The 26143-nt window shown below is 42.8% G+C and overlaps 1 protein-coding gene across 10 annotated transcripts in view; it reads left to right on the forward strand.

The window, feature by feature from the left end:
* Positions 1 to 773: 773 nt before the first annotated feature.
* FHOD3 (formin homology 2 domain containing 3) overlaps positions 774 to 26143 on the forward strand; it is a 396018-nt gene continuing 370648 nt past the window's right edge. For 4 of the 10 annotated variants that reach the window (XM_040548932.1, XM_040548933.1, XM_040548934.1 and 1 more), the window contains exon 1: positions 775 to 1109. In XM_040548932.1, the coding sequence (XP_040404866.1) occupies positions 945 to 1109 (165 nt within the window). In that variant the 5' untranslated portion in view covers positions 775 to 944. Of the gene's footprint in view, positions 1110 to 26143 lie in introns of all 10 variants that reach the window. The other 6 variants (XM_040548937.1, XM_040548935.1, XM_040548942.1 and 3 more) reach the window with 4 other exon arrangements.

Genomic DNA, 26143 nt, shown 5'->3' on the forward strand with positions numbered 1-26143 from the left:
TCCCTTCTTCTGACGCCTGTGCCTGTAGGAAAGAAGAGCAGGGCATGTTCACCACAGGCAAGGTTGCAGATCTATTTGGGCACACGCAGAAGGCTCAAGGAGGAGGCTGCCATTCTGTGTGCTCTGGGGGCTGCACGCCGGGTGCTTCAGCTCAGTCCTTTCCCTGAGAGAAGAAACAGGCCGGAGTGATGGAAAATGGGGCACAATACAAAGCATTTTTTTAGAGTTGTCTTTTTGGGATGTGGGGGAAACAGCCTGGGCTGTGCGTTGGCTGATCAGCCAAATAACCCCCCGATATATACAACTGCAATAATTAGGAGGGGTTTTGTATACATCCGGAGAAAAACACCCGACCCACTTGACACCCACGCTGCAAGCCGGTTCCGTTATTCGGTGGCAAAGAAGGCATTATTTCCATTTTCCCCTCTTGACCCGGATCAACACCCCACAGCCGACTGGGGTGACCTGGCCACCAGCTCCCCCCGTCCCTCCCGGCCATTTGCAGCCCCTCTCGGGAGGAGGGGGGGGGGGGGGACGGGACCAGGAGGCCCCCCTTCCCCTTCCCCCTCGGCCCGGGGGGATCCCGGGCGGCGAAGGAGGGCGAGGAGGAGGACGAGGAGGAGGAGGAAGGGGCCGGCCGCGATCCTTGAGGCGGCGGCCGCGGGGGGGAGCTCGCCGCCCTGCGCTGCCTGCGGCAGCCCCGCTGCCCGCTCGGCGTGCTGCGGCCGGGTACGGGGGAGCTGCTGCCGCCGCCCCCGCTCTGCCCGCGGCTCCTCCTCCTCCTCCTCCTCCTCCTCCTCCTCCTCCGCCGTCCCGAAGCGCTCCCGCACTCCGTCTCCCGGCGGGGAAGGGGCCATGGGCCGCCTCCCCGGGGCGCGGCGGCGGCTGTGAGGCGGGCGGGGAGCCGGGCACGCAGCGCCCAGCCGCCGGAGCGCGGCCGCGCCATGGCCACGCTGCTCTGCCGGGTGCAGTTCCTGGACGACACCGACCCCTTCAACAGCACCAACTTCCCCGAGCCCACCCGGCCGCCCCTCTACACCTTCCGCCAGGACATCCCGCTCGGCACCCAGTTGCCCGGCGTGCACCGCCTGCTCCGCGCCCCGCACAAGGTAACGCAGCGCTGCGGGGACCGGGGGCTCGCCTCGGGACGAGGGCGGCCCCAAAACGCCGGGCCCCGGCCCCGTGGGGTGCCTCTGGCAGCTGAAGAGGGTGGTTTGGGGACGGCAGAGCCCTGTGGGGCTCTGCGGGCCCGGCGGCTGCAGCAGGGGCTGTGGTGGCTTCAGCGCTGCGGTGGCTTCAGCGCTGCAGGCTGGTGCTGGTGGCAGCCGCTGTCAGCTCTCACCTGCCGCCTCCTACGTGCTGGCAGCCTCAATCCTGCCCTTTATGGCAGGCATCACCCGTGAATTTTCAGGTTTTGTGACAATGCCGTTGACTGGCGGAGTAATAACATCTTTCCTTATCAACCTTACCTCTGCACATTTGTTCTGCAGCGTGTGCTGGAGGCAAAAAGGCAAAGACGTTCACTTCTTTCATTTCTTTCTTCTCCCCAAGAAAACAGAAGTTGTAAAACTTTTATTTGCTCTCTGATGAAGTGGGAGGAAAATGCTCTCTTAACATCACTTGTTGCGCTGTATCTTCCTCTTGGGAGCCTGCGGGAGGATGACAAAGGGCTGTGTGTGCTCTTCGATTTAAGGATATCCAAAGCCCAGTGAAAGTATTTCAGAGAAAAGCTCTCGGAGCAGACAGAAGTTTTGCATTTGTAGGACAGTTTCTTGCATAATAGTTGCCAAGGATACAGCATCCAGAGAGCAGAGCGCTGCCTAACGCACAAAAACTTTGTAAGTTCGTGGTGCTCTGGGTCAATGCTGTTTTCATGTGCTCAGTAGTCCCTCATTCAGAGACTGGTCCCATTGTTTCCGAGGGAGGCTTTTTTTGGAGTCAGAGCTAATTAAAAGAAGGACAGGGCAGATTCTGACACCTAATAAAGGGAATAAAAAGACCGTTTTTATCTGAATTTACAGCTAATTCAACCTAATTTCCAAGAGGATTCCACTGTGTTGTGCTTTGCTTTTACTTTCCATTCAATGCTGCCCTTGCACTTTTTTTATAACTCTTTACTAGCCAAAAAAACACAGGGTTTTTGTGTTTTAGGAGCCACCCCAAATTCAGGATCCTTTCTATACATTTATCTTCTACCTGCATTTCAGCGTACAGTGTGTTTCTGAAGTTTACTTCATGTTTGGAGAGGGGATTTACAGTCTTTGGATGAAAGATGGCAGAAGTCCCTCGAGGTGCTACTGGAAGCTAGCTGCTCAGCTAGAGGCAGCACCCATCCCAGTGGCTTGTTAATCTGAGGCTCTGGCTATTGCAAACGTTTGTTTCTGCTGGTTTAATTATGGGTAGGCTCATGGGAATCTGCTTACGTGGTTAAAGTTACCTTGGTGTTTGTAGAATCAGGGCCTATTTCTGGGGTGCCTTAATTGTGTCTCTTGGTGTTCCCTTGGCTTTTACTAGGGGGAAAAAAAAAAGTTGATTAGACTTGTTTACCTTTAGTAGATGTACGTAAAGCTTAATTCTTTGTGAGCACTTGCAGTTAGAGCAGCCGTGCTGTATTCATCATTAGACCTTGTGTGTGCGGTTTTGTAAACCTACAGATTTGTGTCGCTTCTTAAGGAAAGGCTTTCTACTTTTGTTTATAGTGGAGGAGATATTTTTTTTTCTGAAGCTTTTCCTTCAGACTGTATTCACCGGGTCTCGAGGAGGTCGCCACGTTAGTTGACCGAGCAGGGCTTTTCCCCAGTTGTCCTCAAGTTTGCCCTGATCTCTGTGATCTCAGAGGAATGCATCTGTCAAAGCAGAGTGTAGCTTGAAACTCAGTTGTCAGTTCAATTTGATGTATTTGAGGCTTGATTGATTAATTAATTACTTTGAAAATCAGTGAGTTAATGGATTAACGGTCCATTTGGTGTCTTGATGGTGACTAGCGTGAAATATCTTGAAACAGACATACGTGCGTATAGCTGAAATAGGTAGTAACACTGATGTCTAAATCATCCTGAAATCTTCTAAGCTGTTGGCCTTCTTGCTGACAAGTTCTGCAGGTGAATGATCAATGCTTTTTTCCTTTCATCAGTTTTTAAGTTATCAGATTTTGACTTAGATGAATATTGACTTATTCTTTGGAAGCGAGGTGCCTTCAGATCATCGCTTTGTACATCTGCGTGCCTGTGTGTGACTCTGCGGGGTTGTAACTGGTGGTGACAACAGTATTTTTACAGCTAGTAAGAAAGTAACTTGTGTATTTCAAGTCACTGTAAACTGTACATTATAATAAATTATTAAGAATGCCCCCTAAAATTCAAATGAAAAAGCCTTTGACATACTGAGCTGTTAAAGAATCACGCTATTGGCTTTTTTGTAACCAACAAATGTTAGAGTTTGGCTCCAAAGAGCAGTTCAGTTCTTTGGAAAGAAAACCAACGTATGAAATCAAGAGGTGTATTTCTTCTTCTCTGTAAACTTACAAATATATTTGAGTTTGGAAGCAAGTCTAGAACTGTAAAGTGTCTTCTGAGACTACAGTGTCTGGCAATGCCTTTGGATCCTTGTGGAGGAGTGCACTGAAGTTGGATGGCCAAGATCTGGGAGCACTGGCTGGGATGGGATGTACCACCCTATATGTGGATGAGGTGAAGCACTGCAGCTGGGAAAGCTGAAAAGGAAAAGATTCTGTAATCCTTCTTCTCTTTTTCCCCCTTGGATTTAGATGCCTGTTTGTAACCTCCTCCTTTTTTCCCTCTTTTCCTGCTTCTGTATGTGCACACGCCTTTCCCTACGGCCGTACCTTTGGATGAAGCAGCTCACCGTGTGTGGCGTTGCATTCAGCCCTGCCTCGTGCACCCGGTAGGTGTTCCCAGGGCACGCGTGCCGAACTGAATTCCACGGTGCGCTGCCTTCAGGAACGCTTGCCTGCTGTGTCTCACGAGGTTTACGATGCCTTGATGGGGGTTTCACAGAGACGGTGACTCATGGAGATGCAATCGAGTGCCACAAATTCTGTCATAGTATTTCTGGTTGTGTCTAAAAGCTCTTGTTGAGAAACTAAGCCATGCTACAGAGTTTTTACGGGTTGCTTGTGTCGGTTTGGTTGCCAAAGGTGCTATTTTACCGCATTGTTTCAGAGTATTTTATGACTCTCTTTCTCACTGTCCCTGGTATTAATGAGAACTGGATCTAGTCTGGACTCTGAATTCAGATGTCCCTTTTGCCCATTTCTGTGAACCTTGGGAAAATTCAGAACTGGATCTAAATTTGTGGCTTGGGCCCTGTGCCAATAACGTTCTTTGAATCTAATTCGGTACTTTGGGTTTGTTGGTTTTGAATTGCTTTGAGTTACTTGATACCTCTGACTTGCTGACACAGGGTCATTCAGGAGAGTGGATATATATACATGGCCAATGTCAAGTGGTATGCTTTTTTTAGAGATCTTCTGAACTTATTCATATAATTATAGCATGCTGAGTATGTTGCCATATTTCGTTTTCACATCCCACCATACTGCTCAGTGTTAGGACCGCTCTGTGAGAAGTACATGTTCATAGTAGTATAGGAAATCACACTGTTTAATTTATAAATAAAATGTAATTGAAATACTTTGTACAACAGCGGAAAACCAAGAAATCTCATGGTGCATATGGTGTACTGGTTGTCGTGGTGGAAAGGGGGAAGATACAATGCCATAAGGATTATGGGCTTGACCTCTTGTTCCCCCTGAAAAAAGCTGAGGCAACTTCTCTTCCAAGAGTTTGTAAGTAGGAGCAGCGTCATTCAAGAAATAGTGGGATGAGGAAATAAATCCAATTGGTGCTACAGGGCTCTGGGAGTTTCATTCATAAAGAAGCCATCCGGATTTCCATCTTTAACTGCTGTGATTTAACCCTAGATTAAAAGCCCCGGTTGACCCTGGGGCGTGGTGTGGTGCAAACCGATAGCAGGGACTGTTCCACCAGGTCATGTCCTGGCATGGGGCTCAGCCCTGGCACTGAACTCAATGCCAGGAGGTATCATCCTGGTTTTCTGAGAGCGAAAAACGTATAAACTGGCTCCTTCTCCCTAGGTTTCCTTGAAGCACAGCGGCATTAAGTGCCTTGGAGCATAGAGGCTATGCAGAAGGATAAAAAGGATGGTTTGGATCCTGATCCTGCTGGATACGGGAGTAAATAAAGCTGCTGTTCTCTGAAGAAAAAGTGTTGGGGTTGGCCGTTATGCTTCTCCCAGGAGGTGAAGAATAGAAGAGAGAAGCTGCGACAGTATTGTACCTTGGAAAATGAACCCACAGGCAAGGGAAACCGGCTGATGTCTGGAAGTATCACTGTTAAGGACTGGGATGGGGTGGTTGAGGAATGTGTTAGTCAAGGGCTGTCAAGATGCTTGGGTCGTTCAAATTCTCCCTGAGGCTGCTGAACATTAGCCCTTTCTCATCCTTCTAGAGATGAGGGGATTTAATAGAGCAGTTATTTCCAACAGGTTTTAAAGTTTTCTGGATTTAACCAAGTATTTCTGGAGTTTACAAAATCTCATACTTCAAGGGATTGACCCTGGAGTGGTCATGTATGTGTGAATTTCCTGGGGAAGCGTTTACAAGGGCAAACGAGGGAAAATCAAGCTCTGTCTTTTGACTTGAGAGCATGAACCGCATCAGAGCCCTTTATGAAACATGCTGCTCTGAAGGAGCATAAACGTACTCAGAAGCACAAACGTGAAAAGCTGCCCAGCCTCTGGCAGCTTGCTGTCTTAGGCAGTATGGGCCTTCACAGAGGCAAAGTTCCCACTACAGCACGTACAAATTAGCTGTAAAACGCTGGATTTTATCTCAGGCAGTTTAATGTCGTTGAAGTTCTTGCAATGTTCTTTTGACAAGTTGTAGCTTGGACAAGTTATAGCTCAGTTTGGTTACAGTTCAGTTCGGTTGTTTGATTTAGGCTTGGGAAGTGTGTTGTAAAAGCAGTGGACCAGACCTGTCTGCAAGGTCAAAGGTCTCAGCTTGACATTTCTCTCTTGCAGGTCTCTTAGCTTAGCTGCTAATAGCTCAAGAGTCTTCGTAGTTTTAACAATGATGGGAATGAACATGATGTCAGCTAGGTAGGTTTAAAAATAGTTTGATTTTGAAACATGCAGTGTCTGGAAGCTCGTATCACCGTGTATTTACTGGACGCTTGTAGTCAAACAAGGGAGGTGGAGAGGAAGGAGATAGGCCTTGCTTTCATAATTCCCCAAGTCTTGTCCTTGCAGCTACAGATTTCAAACTTGTTATAGATGCATCCGTTCTTCCAAACTTTTCTGGAAGTGCTCTGTGAGGATTGCTAACGACTTCAGTAAGCGAGAGACTAAGAAGACATCAGTCGTATCTGTCTGTGGAGGAATGGTCAGGGAAAGACATGGGACTTGGTGTGCTGCAGTCTCTTCTTCATCCGGTGTTGTCCCAAATAACACGAGACTTTTAAAAACTTTTGGAACGGTTTTCTCTGGCCTGTGCTTTCACAGCCATCCTACCTTCTAAGTAATTGGGGTCTAAATCAGAGTCCCTTTTCTTTATGTCTGATCAGGCGTGTGTGGCTGTGAGGAGGAGTACTGCTGTGTGCACTGCCCCTTTGTAAGGCCAGCAGGCATTAAATCGCCCATCCGTCACGTTATCACCTAGGCAGTGCTCTCAGCTTTAAAGTCCACTCTCTTGGCTGTTTAAACATCCAGAACTTTTTGCAGCATCAGTCTAAAATGTTCACAGAAACACCACAGCTGGAAGGGAAGGTTGTACCTACACGGAGCTTCAAAAGAATGCAGTTGTCCTGCCTGGAATTCAGCCAGGACAGGTTAGGACCTCTGCTCCTTCAACAAATGTCTTGTGTTTTTCAGTGACTGCAAGGGGTCTGGGCAGGGGCTGTACACCTTCTGTAGTAAACAGTGCTCCAGGAGGCTGTGCCTGTGTGCTAGGATAGGATACTGCTTCGGTGCTGGCTTGGGAAACGGTGCCAGCTACTACACCTCTGTCATCACTTTCCACACCACCTGGATTGCATTATATTCATATTAACTTTATATTGTATTACGGTTATTAAGAAGACAGCAAGGAATGTTGTTGCATATTTTAGCAGAGGAGCAAGTTGGGACAAAAGTAGCAGTGAGCTCTCTAGTAGGCTCAGCTACCTTGAAACATCTGCAACCATCTGGCACGTGAAATTATTGAAGTAAAGGTGAGTGAGACTTAAAAGTTCACTTTCCACATGTCATCAGCTTAACACATATATGTTAAAAAATGCATTGCAGTTTCCAGTTCCAAACACTTAAGAAGTAATTCTATCATTCCCAGCGTTTTAAGAATGCTCAAAAAAAAAAAAAAAGCTTAGATCTTTACCTTCACTTACAGTATGACTACGTGACTTTAGTATTTGTACTACTAAACTGACCCTCAGCCTATTTTGTGAGTACAGTATTTACCAGAATTACAAAGTCCTGGAAAACTCTTAATTTTGATCCTGGGTGACCAATTACTATTGCTAAACAAAGACTTTATTTAAAATTCTTCTATATGACATGTGTGTCATTCCTCATACAGTGAAGATCACAGAATCATACAATGGTTTGGGTTGGAAGGGACCTCAAAGACCACCCAGTTCCAACCCTCCTGCCATGGGCAGGGATGCCACCCACTAGATCAGGTTGCTCAGGGCCCCATCTAACCTGGTCTTGAACACTTCCAGGGATGGGGCATCCACAGCCTCTCTGTACAACCTGTGCCAGTGCCTCACCCCCCTCTGAGTGAAGATTTCCTCCTCACCTCTAATGTAAATCTCCCCTCTTTTAGTTTAAAACCGTTCCCCCTTGTCCTGTCATTATCTGATTGAGCAAAGAGTTGCTCTCCATCTTTTTTATAAGTCCCCTTCAAGTACTGAAAGGCTGCAATGAGGTCACCCCGGAGCCTTCTCTTCTGTAGGCTGCACAGCCCCAGCTCTCCGTAGGAGAGGTGCTCCAGCCCCTTGATCATCTTTGTGGCCCTCCTCTGGACCCACTCTAACAGCTCCCCATCCTTCTTGTGCTGGGGGCTCCAAAGCGTTATTATTAGTCTCTTGGTAATATCAGTCACCATTTTACATGGCAGTGATCAGTAGGTTGTATAGCAATGAGTGGGATGACTGAATTTCCTTTTAGTCATTTTTCTAGAGTGTTCTTAAGACCAAGTACATATACTTGAAAAAAATGGACTTGGTGGTGTCTTGTGATCACTAACAGTTAAATTATTGATGTTGTGAAGATGAGAAAGAGCTGCATAAATAAACAAGCTGTAATACAAAATCATGTCAGGTATGTATTCTAATGCATGTAAGTGAAGCTTTATGGCCTTAAGCCATAAAAATAATAAATCGTTTCTTGTGCTTTGTGTAGGGAAAGTAGTTGCATTGCTTTTAACTATATTGATACAGACAAAGCAATACAATGTTCCTATTGTACACAGCAAGCATGATTATACTGGAATAAACCACACAGTTTCTATTTCCTTGCTTAGGAAAGAGGGAAAGAAATGTATGACTTCATTGTAGCTTCTGTGCTATCTTCTGCTTTTAGAAACTACAGACTATACCCGTTAAAAAAATAATTGTAAAAAGATCGATTTTGATTCCAAAACGAAAATATGAGACATTTTTAGAGCTGTTCTTTGAAGGTGTTTGCCTCAGATTTACTACTGAGCCCTTCAACCTTTCATAGTGAAATTAAGAAAATAAGTATTTTCTTTGGAATTGTAAGTATGCCATGGCAGCCACATGTAACAGCTTCAGAAGTAAAGTGGCTGTTCCGGCAGCTGGTGAGCTGACTGGGGATTTTGTGCCTAACTTTTCTTGCTGGCTCTGTTACGAGCAATGAGAAGATCAAGTTCTTGGCCCCTGCCTGGTAGGGCTGCTCAGCATAGTCCTTGTGAACCACCTGGCACATATTGGGGAATGGCAAAGGAGGAAGCTGTAACTCTCACAATTCAGCCAGCTTGGTTGCAAATCTAAGGTTCCCATGCAAGGTAAGGCTAAATGAAAGAGTGCGTGTCCTGTTTTCATTATTGTGAGGCTATTTTACAGCCACGTTTGCAGGGAAAGAGCATTAATGGCAGAACACACAATCAGGACACCAACAGGAGACTCATTTGTGCTAGTGAAATGCTGAACACGGACTTGCGCCTGCTTTTTGTGAGGGTAGAACAGCAGTTCTCAGTTTTCTTCAGGGCACCGGGGATGGCACCTTTCTAGCTGTGTGGCAGATGTAAATAGCAGTCTTTCAGAAAAAATTGGCATTTTGTCTACCCTGTGTTTATTACCATATTGCAGCAGCTGTCCCTGAAGTGTGTCCTTTGGCTCCACATCCAAATATTTATTTATTTACCCCCCCCCCCCCCCCCCATCTCTGGTATTGTGAGGGAGTTTGCCTGCAGAAATCTGCAATCCTCAGCCCTCTTTCTGGTGTAGGCCCAGGCAGACCCCTAGGTTTGCCAGGCAGAGAATTAAGGATGCCTAGTGAGCTTTATTTCTTGCACCCGAGTGGTGCAGCAATCCTGCAGGGCCTGGACAATTAAAGGCAATGAGCAGCTGGAGAAGAAGGGGGAGTGATCAGCAATGGGGAGAAAGGAAATGACCATTGCTTGTCACAAGTAAGGGAATTTGTGGGATATTCTTTGTCGTGGCCTTTTTTCTTTTGCACCTGGTTGTGTTCAAAAGGGTGAAGGGACTGAGGTGCTTGGTAGTGGTGAGCGCCAAGGAGAGCCGAGATCTGCAGATTCAGCCATGTCTGCTTATGAATGTGGGTCTGAAGATTACCGCCTTTGCTAGTACTATCAGATTTTCAAAACTTTCCCTCATGAGGCAGGTTTCCTTTAACTCCTTCTTTTAGTTGTCTTTATAGGAAATTAATGTGATTGGAAAATGGATGATTTTTGTGTTCTGTTTGTTCTTGTTGTTTTCATTGAAAAACATGTCTGAGGAAAAAGAGGTACTGAGGCAAGTAACACAATTTGTGCAAAACGTGCTCTACACGTTTTGTTCTTGCGTTCATCACTTTTCTTTTCAAATATTCTGTATTATGCTACCACCTGAGTTAAGCTTCTTTTATAAATGCAAAAGGTCCATAACTCTTCAGCAACATCAAGTTAAGGTATACAGTTTTATTAACAGGTGGAAAAGTAGGGCATAAGTAAAACAAGGCATTTTAATTCAGGTAGACATGTCAGATTTAATCTGTTAGTAATCTAAATGATTCATATATTGCAATGATCATTAACGGTCACAGTTCAAAGGCTGTTATTTCACTGTGAATTTCTTGTTCTGGTTTTATTATAATACATGACACGTTTTTTCTTGTGGCTATATGAGGCAGAAAGAAGTGAAAATTATCTGGATTAGGTGTATGTTGCTTTGTTTGCTTGTGACCCAAGCACTCCTCTCCTGTCTTATGCGTCTTTCATTTTATATTGTAATGTTCCTCACTGTGTTTGCTTTTGCCCCCTTTTCACGTTTTTGAACAGAATAGGGAGTTTGAATAATTAAAATGCATTAAAAATAAAGCATTTAAATTTATCGTACTTGCCTTGTAGATTTCAGCTTGTTAGATGCTGAGTTCAGTTGTTGCTTTTTCAGCCTTGTTAATCAGTTAACTTGTGTGCTGTAGTTGTTTCATCTGTTGTGTGGTAGGTTTAGTCTTCATTTGGGTGCTTTTGTGTCTTACGTGCATTGTAGTTAAGAAGCTTCCTCTAGAGGCTATTTTTCTGATAAAGCTGGATGTGCGTAGGGAGGGGGAAGAAAATTCTGATCTGCAGGAAGGCAAAGGAGAATAGTTTCCGAGACTTGGGCTCTTTCTCAGTTCAGATGTTACTGAATTATGCTTTTGGGAATTACTGTTTTCTTGGTGAACTTTTACTTGGTTTTGATGTATAGAGGGGGGGAAAAAGGCTACCACACTTACACATGTGAAATCATGCCAATCTTAGGATATGGCGTTATCTTTGCTTTTCTGTACTTTGAATATTCAGCATTTGGATTTCCTGATGCTTTCTTTCACTTGCTGAAGAGAAGTGATCCACAGTCAAAAAAGCATCCTTCAAGAAACAATATACTGAAGTTAAGTTTGAAACTGTGGTCCTTACAGCAAGCTTCCACGTTATCTCAAGATGCAAATATTCTTTCTTTGGTAATTAGATGTGCCTTAATTTATAAGTCTGTTGAACTTGAAAGTCTTCAGCAGATTTACGTGTTCTTGTAACCCCTCCTGTCTCATCAAAGGGTCTGTTTTAGAAGCAAGCATCTCTTAATACTCATCTGTGCAGAGGTGGTGAACAGGAAAACTGTTTAGACTAGTTTTCTGAAACTCTACCAAAAGCAAAATTTAAAAGATTATTTGTCTTTGGAAGTTGGTGATGAAATAGCGTTATCCTTAGGCACTTCATTGGTTAGTGTTTAGCTGCAGTTTAAGTGTGTGCAAGTTGTTACTATTTGGTATAGTATTTAGATATGTCTTAGAGGATAAGTGATCACATTTTTATGTCATTAATTTTTTTGGTCTGTTTTCATAGTCTCAAAACATTAGGACTTAAGTCTGAAATCTGAAGCTGTCTGTATAGTCAGACATATGACAGCAGGCTGTATGTAACAACAACCTTATTTTTTTCTTCAAGTCTGTATAGGTGCAGAGAAAAGGCCTGAAAATACGTCTCACGAAGATGAAAAGTCAATCAGAGTTCAGCATTTTTAATTAACAGTTAACACTAGAATGTATAAAAGCATACTGGGTGGCTAGAAGAAGAGAAGTTTTGCATATTTTTTCCTCAGTCATGAAAGACAGGTATTTCGAAGCATCCTTGTAAATGTTGTTTCGGTACAGGTCCTCTACCTGCTACTTCAGCACAGAAGTTAAGGGGCATGCAGGATGAGGACTCTCTCGTCTCTTTGGTAGCGTTTTTGTGGCAGGATTGACGTGGGCTACTTCAGTGTTGGCAAAGTTAAGTCATCAGAACAGCTGCCAGTGAAGGTAAAAGGATATTGATTTTTCAAGGTTGCCAAAATGTTATCTTTCTGTCAAAAGCACTAAATCATATTGAAAGGAGGTGGAGTAAAGCTGTCATTCGTTTTAATGTTTTCCTCTGTGGGCTCCTAATCGAGATGGGCGAGAGAGAAGCGTGGGCTCTGCTGATAAATACATTTGCTAGCACGCAGTAAGTAGCTTCCTAGTGTTGCTCCTCACCACGCTGACTGCAGCTCACGATCACATTTTCTCAGCGTGTTTCAACATGTAATTGCACTGGCCTATATACAGTAACTTGGCTGTCTTGGAGCTTTAATCCCAGCCATTGTAAGAGTGCTGATTGAATTGCAGGCTAAAAATAGTCTGTATCCAGACATGCTGCGTGCTATCTGTCTTGCCAGTTTGTTGGTAATATGACATAATTAAAAGTTGACAAAGGCAGAATGCTGTTCAGTGACTTCTAGGATTTTGTGCTTGACCAGGGTATTTTTCTTAGCTTGATGAATTTGACTAGTATGCTCACACCTCAAATAAGTGGCCTACATTATTAAATTCTCTGATAGTTCTGGTGGGCTGCTGAAAGAATGCCCTTGCCTTAAAACCATTCTTTAGATTGATGTCACTTCTGCGGGAAAGACACTGGTAATAGGCCATCGCATTTGGAAATCATTACAGCTAGGTGTGATTGGAGTGACAAAAAGTAGATTAGACATACTTTTCAGTGAAGTGTAAGCTGAGCTATATTTACTTCCTTTATGTTACAGTTTGTCACTGGTATTCCAGCAAATATGTCAGGAAGATACATGCAGCTGACGAGGAGAGAATAGCTTGCTATCTCACTAGTAGTCATCAGCTAGTGTTATTTTAAGAAGTCTCGAGGGAGATTGATTAAAATCATACTCTTGTGTTCTTCATCCACCAAATTAGATTTCTTGAAATAAAAACCGTAATCTAAATCTCTGATATAATTAAGCACCAACTTATAAAATATACTTTGGAGGAATAATCAAATGAAAGAAAAAAAAAACCTCCTCAGTGAATTCTTCAGAAGGAACTGGCATGCGATACACGCTGCAAAGCAATCCTTTTGTGTTTTTATGCTAAGATCAAGAAAAGTAAAATCAAGGCAAAATAAACTACAAATAATTACCATAACAATATTATTTCTAGAATTGTTTTATATGCATATGAAGAGGAACTTAAAGCAGTTTTATACCTACCATTCTAGCGTTGATTATTTGTCCATTTCATCTAAGTAAGTCAAGTCAATACTGAAATGTATTCTGTAGGCGAGTCCTGGAGGGTTAATACTGAAGTTGAACTCATTCCTGTGTGTTACTTTTTAACAGCCTGTGTGTTTGACTACTAAAAAATAAATGTGACTGATCTGATGTTCTCTTTTCATGTGGCTACTAATAATTATTATGGTTTCAGTTATTTCTGAAGCCAAAATCCTAACAGAGCTGAAGGTTGTTGGAATTGGGGTAACAGTATGTTAGAAGAGGAAAGGTCTATGGAATTTTATTAACCCTGGAATCAGAAATACAGTCATGAGCAGATCATTAGCCAAATTTACCATCTCTTGATTGTGCTTTATCAGTTGTAATTTTGTGAATTGGTGTTGAGACAGTCACTTTTTTGCAGGAGAATATGTTCTGGCAAACTGAAAACCCTGTTTATTTTCAGGTATCTCTGTTAAATATTGATGGGATTTGTGAGAGACTTGAATTAGCTGCTTGGGGAAGTATGTGAGTGATTTGACATGAATGTTCTTACAATTTTGTGCTTTGACAGACTATGGTATATCTTTGTACCTGCCTTACCTGGGAATCTGAGTGTCACATTTGCTATTGCAGAGGAACCTCTGTTGGCTTGATTGCGAACGTTTTACTGTTGGGCTGTGACCGGAGTGGTGCTGATGTTTGTGTCCACCTTTATGAGCTGCTAATGGAAATGGAAAAAGTTATATACTTGATCAGATACAATTGAAACTAACTACAGTGTTTAGTTTCTTTTTATTGTGGGGAAGGGAGGTGAATGCAAATCCCCAGCCACAGAGTGTTTATACAAGTACATCATGGTGTTTGGGCAATTAGGATGCACTGTGTAGCAAAGCAATGTTTGTCATCTCTCATTCTTCCTGCCTTCCCCTTGTATTTTTTTTTTCTCCAATATTGCAGCCTGTGTTGTAACAGAGGGTGCAAGCTCAGTTTACAAGTTGAGGTGGTTGGCAGGTCAGTCTGAGACAGCCTCCTCTAGGAGACAAATTTTTGCCCTTGAGAGTAACTGCTGAGTTGCTCTTGATTGACCAAGGCCATGTTGATGGACGTTTTGTGCAGTGGGACAACTGTCTCAAGTGTACCCAGTACCTGCTGCTGTCATTACTGTAGGCAACAGTGGAAGAAAACTGGCCCAGGAAGAGGGCCAATTTTTTCAAGAAAAGTGCTTATTAAAAAATTGGAGATAGAATGAAGAGACTACAATCTCACTCAGAAGCAATTTTTGGAGAGCCGTCTATGGGGAAGGTACTGCCATAACCTGCAATGCTAAAAGAAAGATAAGCTAGTAATGGAGTTGCAACCTCATATTCAAAGGCCTGTATACCCATGTCTATATCCATGTTCCCTGGTTACGGTTGGGAAATGTGTGCTGTGCGTTGCAGAGATGCTTGCATTGGGTGGTGTAAAGCTGACTTGTAACTTTCTGAAGTCTGAGCGAAGAGCTTCTGTTTTAATTCTACTCAATTTCAGCTTTGAAGCCCCTGTGTGCGGGGGGGATGGACAGGTGCAACTACACTTTCTCAAAAGGAAAAAACAAACAAAACCCTTGCTATGTAGACAAGGCCTGACTTGCCCAGGGATGTGTAAGCACCTTTGTGGCAGAATGGGGAATGCAAAATAAATATCCAGTCTCTTTCCTGTGTTAATTCTTGGAGAGTGGCCATTCCTTCTTCCCAGAAACACGAGAGCTTTTGGAGCACAAGCCTTTGGCTCATTGGGCACAGGAGTGGATGGACAGTGGAGAAAGGCATTTGGGATTCCTGGAGTAGTGCTTTAGTGGAATGCTTCCTAATGCCAAAATGGTGTGACATTTGAAGTTAACATTTTGTTTATGTGGTTCTCCTGTGGGTATTATATTGTGCCCTTAGCATAGTCTCTTAAAGCTATGCAAAGCAAAACAAAGTACCAAACTGATGAGCAAGCTCTTACTGCATGTGGCACCTTGTTTTGACCTTGTCCATAAGAAAATAGGTTCATACTTCCCCTGTGCCTGACTCGTAATAGAAGAGTATTTATTCTTACTATCTTTCACTTACAGAAGCTTGAAGGATTTAAAGTAAGGTTAAAGAGGTATGCCTGTTGCTTTGATCAAAAAATATTAAGTCTTCCCAGCTTCAGTGAAATAAGTCGTATACCTGAGCCAGCCCCTGTGAAAACTTTCACAATTCATTTCACAAAACGAAGTGGTATCCAGCTATTTTATTGGTCTGGGGGAACAATGATGTTCGTATCTGTCTCATCAGTATCATAGTGGCAAGTGTTTAAATTTGCTGTGAGGAAAAACAGGGTCATTTTAATATATCCCAGAAGAAACATGTTTAAGTTAAGATTTTAATATGCTAGTTCAATGCAGTAAAAATGACCGGTTAGTGCAATAAAGCTGTATCTGGATGGACTCTTCTTTTTTTTCCCCAAGTGTAAACCTCACACGCTGCAGGTCAGAGGAGGCATTTTTCTTGGAAGTTTGAGTCATCTAAAGTGGATGCAGCGGACTACTGGGCCATAAGTATGGCCTTAAAGTGCAGCTCAGCTAGACTTTCAGACTGTCTTTATCCAAGAACTTTTGCTTTATGGTGGAAAAGCAGTGTATGGAGTAAGCTTCTGTGGTAGCACTGTTCTTGTGTAAGGTATAAAAATTATTTTATTATCCAAAACAATGTGCTTCTTTCAAACACAGTAGATATTATTTGATTACTGAACAGGTGCTTAGGTGCCTTTTCAGCACAGCTGACATGCATCATGTATCCTACTTTTTTGTGATTTCGTACTTGTATTGCCTGTTACTCCCTCCCCTTAGTGTGCCTTGATCATGCTGTCAAAGATTAACCTCCTGTTTTTTACTTGTCTGTTGAATTCAGTAGTTCTTGCACTTTTTTTCTTTTTCCTGGAAAAAATACATTCTATATATTGGTATTAGAGTGTGCTTTTTGTCATGAGACATTATTTAAGCTCTTATAGCAGTCAGCCAGCGACTGCTGAAGTCTTTGCGTAGAATTTGTTGCATTTCTTTTATTATTGTTCTAGACTTGGAAGCAAAAGAAATGCTGCTCCCTCTTAGATAAGGGGATACCCAAGACTATAGAGCTAAGTGAAGCTTGACATGTTTAAGAGTAACTCAGCACAGGGGTTTGTACATCAAAAGTGCTCTCAGCACAAATTTAACAATATACAGTAATGAATATAGATTCCTTTCTCTTAGCATCCTGTTGAGGTTTTGGCAGCCACTATACAATTTCCAACCAAAGAAGGGTCAGCTTGTTATCATGACATCATTATTTAGTAGTCAGGGCTCTGACCTTTCAGGGATGGAAATTACAGAATTACTTGAGTTTGCTCTTTGGAAGATGATCATAGTGTGCCAGAAAGGTTTATGACTTGGGAAAGGAACCTCTTGAATATTTTGTGCTAAATGTACCACTGTTCTCAAATGCAACACGTGTCATCTGATACTGAATTCCAGTGAAGACCACGGTGGGAGGGAAGCCTGGATTAGCCCCTGAGAATCTGCAGGCCTACGTGTTACGGTTACATTTATATGCTGAGGTGCTCGTATGCCCTTCTGCCACATGACCCTGTGTGCACTAAAGCCGTGTAAGCTTTGTTGTTGTTGAGTGGTTTCAGTTTTCTGGTTCAGTGTCTGACCAAACTGGATGGCTGAGGGTTGGGTTCTGTCACTGTACCTGGGTTGTTGTCTTCCCTTAGCGAGGAACCCAGCTCCTGTAGCTCGTGCTGCCATTCACGTGCACAAATCTTTAAAACCTAGATCATCTTAGTAGTGTCAGGTTAAAAAAAGTACTGCTCATGGCAAGTAACTGAAAACTTCAGTCCACTGATGCTTTACGAATTCATAGGAGTCATAGATCTCGCTTGTGGTGGTGGTCTGACCTCTAACTCCCTTCTGTAAGGATTGACTGGCAGTCACTGGGAAACCACATCAGGTGTTTTGGTTTAAATTCAAGCTAATAAGGTGAAGCTGCTACAATTCAAGTAAAATAAAAAACAACCAAACAAAAACATAGGTGTGATTGAGCATGATGTGGCTGTATCCTGGGGTGCATCAGGCTGGTTGAGGAAAGGGATTGTCCGACTCTGTTCTGCACTGGTGCAGCCTCACCTTGAGCATTGTGTGCAGTTTTGGGCACCGAAGTGTAAGAAGGACAATATTATTAATTTAAAATTATTAGAGAGTGCCCAGAGGAGGGCTACAAAGCTGGTGAAGGGCCTAGAGGGCAAGATGTATGAGGAGCAGCTGAGGTCCCTCGGTTTGCTCAGCCCAGAGCAGAGCAGGCTGAGGGGCCCCATGGCGGCGGCCTGCAGCTCCCTCGCGAGGGGAGCGGAGGGGCAGGCGCTGAGCTCTGCTCTCTGGGGACAGCGACAGGACCCGAGGGAACGGCATGGAGCTGGGACAGGGGAGGGTCAGGCTGGGTGTTAGGGAAAGGTTCTGCACCCAGAGGGTGGTCGGGCACTGGGAGAGGCTCCCCAGGGCAGTGGTCACAGCACCGAGCCTGCCGGAGTTCAAGAAGCGTTTGGACAAGGCTCTCAGATACAAGGTCTGATCTTTGGGTAGACCTGTGTGGAGCCAGGAGTTGGGCTTGATGACCTTTGTGGGCTCTTTCCAACTCAGGGTATTCTATGATTCCACACCTGTCCTGTAGGATATTTCCATTTTGGGAGCGATACTGTTTAATATCTTTATTAATGACGTGGACAGTGGAATTGAGTGCACCCTCAGGAATTTTGTAGATGACACCAAACTGAGTGGTGCAGTTGGCACTTCAGAGGGATGGGATGCCATCCAGAGGGACCTTGATGGGCTTGAGAGTTGGGACCACATGAACCTCATGAAGTTCAGTAAGGCCAAGTGCAAGGTGCACTCTATATAACATCTCTCTGGGAAGATCTTATATAACAGCCTTCTGGAACACAAAGGGTGTCTACAGGAAAGATAGGAAGAGATTTTTTACAAGGTCGTGTAGTGATAGGACAGGTGGTAATGGTTTTACAGTAGATGGTAGATTTAGAGTAAATATTCAGAAGAAATTCTTTCCTGTGAGGGTGGTGAGGCAGTGGAACAGGTTGCCGCCAAAACCTGCAGATGCCCTGTCCCTGGAAGTGTTCAAGGCCAAGCTGGATGGGGCTTTGGGCAGCCTGGTCTGGTGGGAGGTGTCCTTGCCTATAGTAGAGGGGTTGGAATGAGATAGTCTTTAGGGTCCCTTCCAACCCAAATCGTTCTGTGACTCTGTAATGCCTTCTATTTGCTGTTTTTTCTCTGGAGGACAGTGGTCGGCTGTGCATTTATAGCCTGGCTTTGTTTCTTGCAGTTTGATGGTAGCCAAACAGAGACTGAGGTGGTTGCTGCCTCCAGTCTTTGCCCAGAGAGTCTCTCGTAAGACAGTCGTCATGAAGGTTGCTTTTGGGACAGGGACCGTCTGTTCCACACTAACCTCAGCTTTTCTTGCATTTTGGGTGGATGTGGTCACAGACCATCTTTTTAGGGTGAGCATAGGGAAGGGCTAGGAGGAAGTCAGAGACCAGCCAAGGTCTTGGAACTTAGGATCTGGTGCCTGTGTGGCCAAGATTTCAACCACTGTATGTAGGAGGTTGATTGGCTTATTTATTTATTCGTGTTTTTTTTTTTTTCCTTCCCTCGTCTACAATAAACAGGAAAACCAGGATTGCCAAAGCTAATTGCAAGGAGCCTGACACCGAAGTTAAGAGACACTAGACAAGCTTAAATAGTAAAGCTTTCCTCTTGGGATTTCTGTCAGTCATGTGCTTTCTACATAGCTGGATTTTGTATGCTACACTGAACATTGAGTTTTATGGTTCCCCTTCAGTGTAAGGACAAGGTTACCGTTTATATAACAATTGAGAAGTATAGCAGAAATTGACTGCAGCCCTGTACTGTAGGCTGTTCACAATCCCCTGACTATTCAATAAGTTGCTTCTAAAGAAGAACAGTGTTTATTTGCTACTAATCAATCTTTTCTTATGGTTCAGGAATTGCGGTCAGGACAAATGAACTGTGCCTATGAACTTTTCAGGGTTTGGCATGTTTAGGTCCAATTACTCCTCAGTGCAATTCCTTATTATAAACACTATGTCTAACTGAAAATGGAGAGTAAAAGAAATATAAATTTTATTCTTGTATTAAAAATATTTCATGCTCCTATAAACATCAAAGCAAGAAGTTTAACTTTTTTAACTGCAACTCAAGATATGACGACTTACAGTTAGTCCATTTTTTTTTAATGGCATCTATCACTCTGCTACAGATCATCATCACTGAACATGGTCAGGCTAAATGAGAGCTAATTGAGACAAGAACAAACTGCCTCCAAAGCTAAACAAAACTACATACTGTAAGCAAGCCTGTGTGAAGTAGATTGCTAGGTTTATTCAGAGTCAGTGGAGGCAATGAAGACAACTATATGTCCAGATTTGTGGAGGAGCTGAGCTTATGGTGAGAATGTCATGTTTGTGTGTAACCATGCTTATGACATGGTCCCTCTCTCACTCTAGAGGGGCAGGATGCTTTTTTTTGTTTGTTTGCTTGCTTCCTGCAAATCACAGCCTTTACCTCTTCCTGCCTGGTATTTCCTGATGTGCTTTCTGACAATCTGAGAAATCTGTGGGTGCAGAATCTGGCTATCCCTACAGGTGGCTGTGTGGAGTCCCAGTATCTTCAGGAATTGAGCCCGTGTGTTGCTAAGGAGTAGGAGATGCTGCTGCCAGAATAATCAGACAAGAGTAAGTTAACTAAACCAGTGGACTCAGTCTCGTATAGCGCTGCCCAAGGTGGCAGCTGACATATTTCCTATTTAAGAAAAAGCACGTGATACTAATTTTTCTTTCCATCATTCCTTGGTTAGATTTCTTGTGCTGTTGAGGAAGAATGGTCTAAAATAAGCAAGACAAAGCTGCAAAAAGAAGTAGTATACTTTTCTTAGATGGGTATATGAGCCTTTTCTCAGGTCTGAAGTAGAAATAAGATATCTCGCTGGCCTGAATGCTGGGAGCACTTGCTGATAGTTTAACTGGATCATGTTAACACACTAAACAATTAGAGAAGATGGCTGATAACTGAGGTGCAGAGACAACGTTAGCAAAGGCAGTTAGCTCCTGTGGTGGTGGGGAGAAAGACATCAGTCGTTGCCTGTAAGGCACTGGGAAGCTACCTGTTGATGGGGAAATGCAGATGGGGACATGACATACTGGCTACTGAAAAATCATGATTGGGGGTTATGCATTTTAGCACTTAATGATGTCAAGACCCAGAAAACACTCTTAAAATCCACAGCAAGACTGTCCGCTTAGAGTAGTCACTTACAAATCCTTTTATATAAAGGAAAACAAGCCCTCATTTTGACCTACCTCATCTAATTGCAAATCAATTGCAGATCATACAGTTTTTAATTATATTAATTCTGTCAAATTTTGTCTTTGTCGGTATGCCAAGTGAGAATAAAGAACGTGCAAGGTACACGGACTAGGAAGACTTAATTGCTGTTAAATGATCCTAAAGCCACCTGCAATGGGTGCAGATAGTGCCCATAACCTTGGATATATTTATAGTAAACCCATAAGGAAATTGTTGGGGGGGGGAGAGAATATTCACGGCTCTCGTGTAGGAAAAATAAGTTTGGACTATGAGATACCTGAGACATCTGGAAGGGCCATGAGTTTCCTGGTGAAAAACCTTCTCAGTGAAACATCTGGGGCTTATTTCTCTGCCTAAACCAAATAACCTGAAAACTGTTTGAAGCATGTATTTAAACTTAAAAGCTAGCAGGATGTTTTTTCTACCAATAAAGAGCAATGAATGCTTCAGGAAAAAGAAATAAAAAAATACTACTGCTGTAGAACTTAAAGTATCATTTAAAAAAAAAGTAGGAATGGCTTTTTGTGTGCATAGTTGCTCTTTACACTGCAGCATTGCTCAGAGAAAATGATTTCTGATTTCTGGGGAGAGGAAAAGTGTATTTTTAATTTCTTACTTTGAACTCTTCTTCACGCATGACAAAGGCACATTCCTGTTCTGTTTTAGGATGATCGAGTCAGCTATTCCTTGCCTGGCCAAGCTGAACAACCGTAGCTGTTGTTTGCGTTTTAACTGGACTTCACAATAGCTTTCAGATCGTCAAAAACATCCTGCTACTCAGGTTGTCAGCAGTTTTCCCATCTGTGAATCTTTTCTGGTTCCTGAGTGGTTCTTTTTCCCCTTTTGGATGACAGCTAGCATGGTCTTGTGCATTGCCGCTCACTTTTTAAGTTGTGGTTTGGTTGGTGGGTTTTTTCTTGTTTGTTTTTGTGGTCTGGGAAACAAGAGCTCAGTGGGAGCAAGCGCAGGCACTGGTAGCGTGCATCCGCATGGCGTGGGGATGCTGTGGGTGCCCACGTTTTGCTACGGCCCAGCACTGACCCAGTGCAGCCCCAAAGTGCCTGTGGAGTTTCTGAACTTGTTCCTCTTTTGCTGATGGCCTCCTGAGTGCATCCCCAATATTTGGTCCTTTTTGCTTCTAAATAGAGCGGGGCTAACTTTCTTTTCAGCAGGGGAGGGCTCGAGCACTGAAAGCCTCCCCAGACAAAGGTTTGTGCTGCCCTGCATGCAGAAAGGACCTGTTTCTTATTTCCCCGACACGCGGCTGGAGCAGATGACATCATCCTTTGGAGCTGATAGAGTTACACCGGTGTATAAATCGTGAGGTTAGCGTGGTACCAAAGACATTCATGCTTTGCAGACTGCTATTGTTTTTATGCTTTTTTTGTTTTTACATAACCGTTCAAGTGTTTTGCATCTGTCTTCTTACTGCATAGTGTAAGACAGCTTAACCAAGCTAAGCTACTCTTCCTACTTGAAGGACTACTTTTAAATTAATTGGCAAACAGAAGTACCATGAATAAAACAGAACTTTGTGCTTCATCTTTCAGGGTTTTTGATTGTAGTTAGCTCAAGCTAGTGTGTGTGAGCTATTTGAGACATTTACCCATGGTGATTGGAACTGGAAGGATGCACAGCTACAGCTCTGAGGTAAAGAAAGCTCAGTTAGATTTTTAAATTGTAATAGCAGTTAAGCTCATACTGAAAATAAACTAGCTCTTGATGTAATTCTTAGTAAAATCAATACCAAAGAGAGACTAATAGCTATTCTTTTTTTACTTGACTATGTTATTTATTTGTGTTTTAGGGTTGTGCTGCTTTTTTTTTTAAATTAAAACAGTGGAGAGAGATCATGATGATTATAGAGGGAATACAAAAAGTAAGTAGTGTGGAAGGGAAGTGTATTTTATTCATTATCATTAACTAACATGGTGCTTTGTCTAGCATATAGCAGCATATAATTACCCTTTCTTCTTGTATGAGAATTATACTTCTGGTTTCAGACTTTTGAGAATGCAGCAAGTACCAAAAGGCCTTGCTTAGACTGGAGGAAGGATCTTGTGATGAATGTCTTGATCTAAGGATTGGGAAAACATTTGCTCTTTCTGAATGTGCCAAAATCTTGCTCCGTGTCTATGGGTTAACCACTTCAGGATTGGTTCTGCTCTAAGTGTGACTCTTCGCACTGTTTAAAACTTACTCGTAACTTTGTTCCAAACCGCAAGTACTGGGCATGTTTCTCCATGTGAAAATCTTCACTCTTTTCTGTTTTTAGTATTAAAGATGTCTCCTCTAAATAGTTGACAGAATAGTTGCATTCATAACCACCTTTGCGTTCTCATTCAACTCTGAAGCATAAATCAGTGTGTTTATTGCAGCTTTTTTTGCCAAAGAGCAGTCCTCCATCACAGCTGGGAAGTCCCTGGTTTTATATGGTGTGAGCGTAGTGTTTCTGCACCTTCTGGGAAATAACTAAGCAGCAAGTTCATACAGCTTCAGGATGCACGTGTGCGTGATACGATATTCCAACTGACTGTGCTACAGGCAGCTGTGAGGAACACTTGAACTCAACCAAATGGTTATCAAGGCTTATCTGTGGTATAAAATGTTGCCCCAGGTAATTTGGGATTAGAGAGCTTTGTGCAGTCTAGGCATACTGCTAAATGCCATTTTCCCCGATCCACTTAGGTGTCTCTAAAATAATTGACAGCTTAGTCCTCAAAAGATGTCCACAGAGTCTTCTCTGTCCTCATTAATTTCTAGATATGTAGAAGTTTGTTCTTCCATAATACGCTGGCTTTGGTGACAAGTCAGCATCAGGCATTTCCAACCCAGTGCTCCTGGGCTGTTTCAGTAGATTGCTGCTCAGTTGTGTTGCAGGGAAAGCCTTGTCAGGACTTGGATGTTCAGTGGTCTATGTTAAAAGGAACCACAAGGAAGCTGTTGCAAGTGAGGGACAGTGGACTAGGGTACGGAGATGGAGCTATGGGCTTTAAAGCTGAGAAGTGCCAAGGCCCTGGATAATGACGGCATTTAGGTACATAAAGCTGCTGCATGTGTTTGGTCTTGTATGAGTAAGTAGAAATTCTCAGCATCTCTTCTGAAGGCAAATATATTTGGAATCAACCAGCTGGACATCTGCAAGCTTAATTCATTGAGGACTGCAAAAAATAAAAGCTCTTCAGTCTGAGTGGGTTTGGCCAATATTATCTATTAAAACTACTATTGGTATGTTTTATTTTGATCATTCAAATGTTTAAAAAAATGAAATAAATGTTGGGAGCAGGCACGGGAAACAGGGACCCCATGCGTGTTTGTTTATAGGAGCTTTCATGCTTATAGCAGAGTGCAGGCATGTTCTGGTTCTCTTGTGCATAGAAGAAAGTGATAACTATGGCAGTGATCTTTTACAGTAGCTAGTACCAGATGGTTTAGAGGGGTATTTGAGCGCCACCATAATGGATAAATTTAAATAATAGATATTGGATGTCTGTTGTCTTGAAGCATACATGTTTTATATGCTCTTAATTATGAAGTAGTTTTTCCAATTTCTAGAAGCACTTAATTGCATTTGATCTCTAAGCTTTGAACTCTAATTACGAGCTTTATTGGTCCATTTTCTACTGTATTTAAGTCTCACTTTTAACTAGTTTCATAGTTTTTCATTAATTTATTCCTTTGTTCTGTAAAAGTCTGAGCATAATTGACTTTTTTTTAAGCTTTTCAGTACCATCATCCTCTCTGCTTTTTCTAAGCTACCTTGGTCTTTTTGTTCTCTTATGGCTTCTTGAACTAGTCCTCACTGATACCATTTAGAGCTTGTTCACTTGTAGGGAAAATAGATCAAGAGTTGTTGCTGAAGCCATTTGTATTTAGCTATGTTCTCTGTATGCCTTTTGAAACAGGATGGTCAGAGTGTAAATAAGGAATGAGTACTTGATATATGGCCGATGACAATACTACATTCATCGTTTCCTTACAGGCTTGTATTTTGCTTGTAACTGGGTTTGAGTGTGTGGTTTTCTGTTTGACTATTGTTAAGTCGTGCTCCTAATGAATGCCAAAGTTCTCTTTTGTTTTCCTATTCTGGTCCAGGCAACTGCTTTAAAGCTTGGGGTTGAAACTGCTGCTTGACAGCTAATCAAACAGAAGGAAAAATGGATGATTTAAAAAAATAGAATAAAAATAGGTGAAGCACAAGTGCCAAATAAGTTCTGCTTAAGGGTAAAAACTTTAGATCCCTTGTGCTTTTATAAATTTGGGAGTAGGAGTTAAAAGAATCTGCAAGGTACATGATTCTTTACCATTTGTCTACTGCTCTCTATTGAATTTCATTCTCATAAACTTCTTAATCATGGTCTTTTAATGATTTTTACAGTTGATGTTAGGTTTTGAATCACAAAACCTTTAAGAGTCAGTCTAAGTATCAGAAAGAGTTGATGATAGTAGTCATTAGAACAGTTGTTAATAGACAAAATCTTTCATCTAAACCTCCAGGATTCAGGTTGTGTCTGAAAAATGATTCTGTTGACAAGTGCATGATGTTTTCTTCAGTAATCCTGCCATGCTTTATTTTTTGTATTTCAAGTTTTTGTATTTTTTTTCCTTGGTGTTAATGTGTTTAACACAATGCATTTTCCTGTACATTAACCCAAGGGGTTGTGCTTGTGGTGTGTTATTTTTTTTTTCCTTTTAAATAGCTAACCAGAATCCTCCAAGACAAATTTTGACTATAATGAAGGATAGTTTACCCAGGTCTTCCTGTTTCCACTAGTGACTCTCTTTGACTATCATTAACTCTAAATCTCCCCTGCTTTGGCTCTTAGAAATTTGTAAATTTTTCCAGGACTGCTGTCAGGTGCTCTCTCTCTTAAGCTGTCTTGTTTTTCCCCAAACCTCTCTGCTTCAGGTTTCCAAATGGCCTGATACCTTGTCTCTTCTTTCCCTGTTTTCCTTAGTTTTGACTTCTCATTGGAGAGGAATTAAGGATGCAAACACCCTGTTCTCTCAAATACTGATTTGAAGCACTGCTGATCTCAAGACTGATGTTCCAGCTGCCCTGCATTTAAACTGGTGCAGACGTGGGTCATATGGCCGCAAACACGGAATGTTTGTGGGGTTTTGGTGTCTTGCTTTTTGTGGTATGCTGTCTACTAGGTGCTTAGCCACTGCGTCAATGAAACCACCACTCCTACAGATTGCAATTTACTGCTTACTTTGTCCTTGCTGCGCCTCTGTAAACTGCGTGGGTGGTGGTGTGGCAGTCCAACGTTATAGTTTTGTGGTAGGGTAGTGAGCGATCCATAGTGTGCCATGTGCAAGCAGAGTAGCAGAGGTGGAAGTGCTGGCTATGCAGCCCGCATCTTCAGCTGCAAACTGGAGAGTGCTGGGAGACAGCTTGTTTGTAGGGACATGCGCTAAAATAAAAGGC

Source organism: Cygnus olor, chromosome 2 (assembly GCF_009769625.2).
Source record: "Cygnus olor isolate bCygOlo1 chromosome 2, bCygOlo1.pri.v2, whole genome shotgun sequence".
In the NCBI taxonomy this organism is placed as follows: Eukaryota; Metazoa; Chordata; class Aves; order Anseriformes; family Anatidae; genus Cygnus; species Cygnus olor.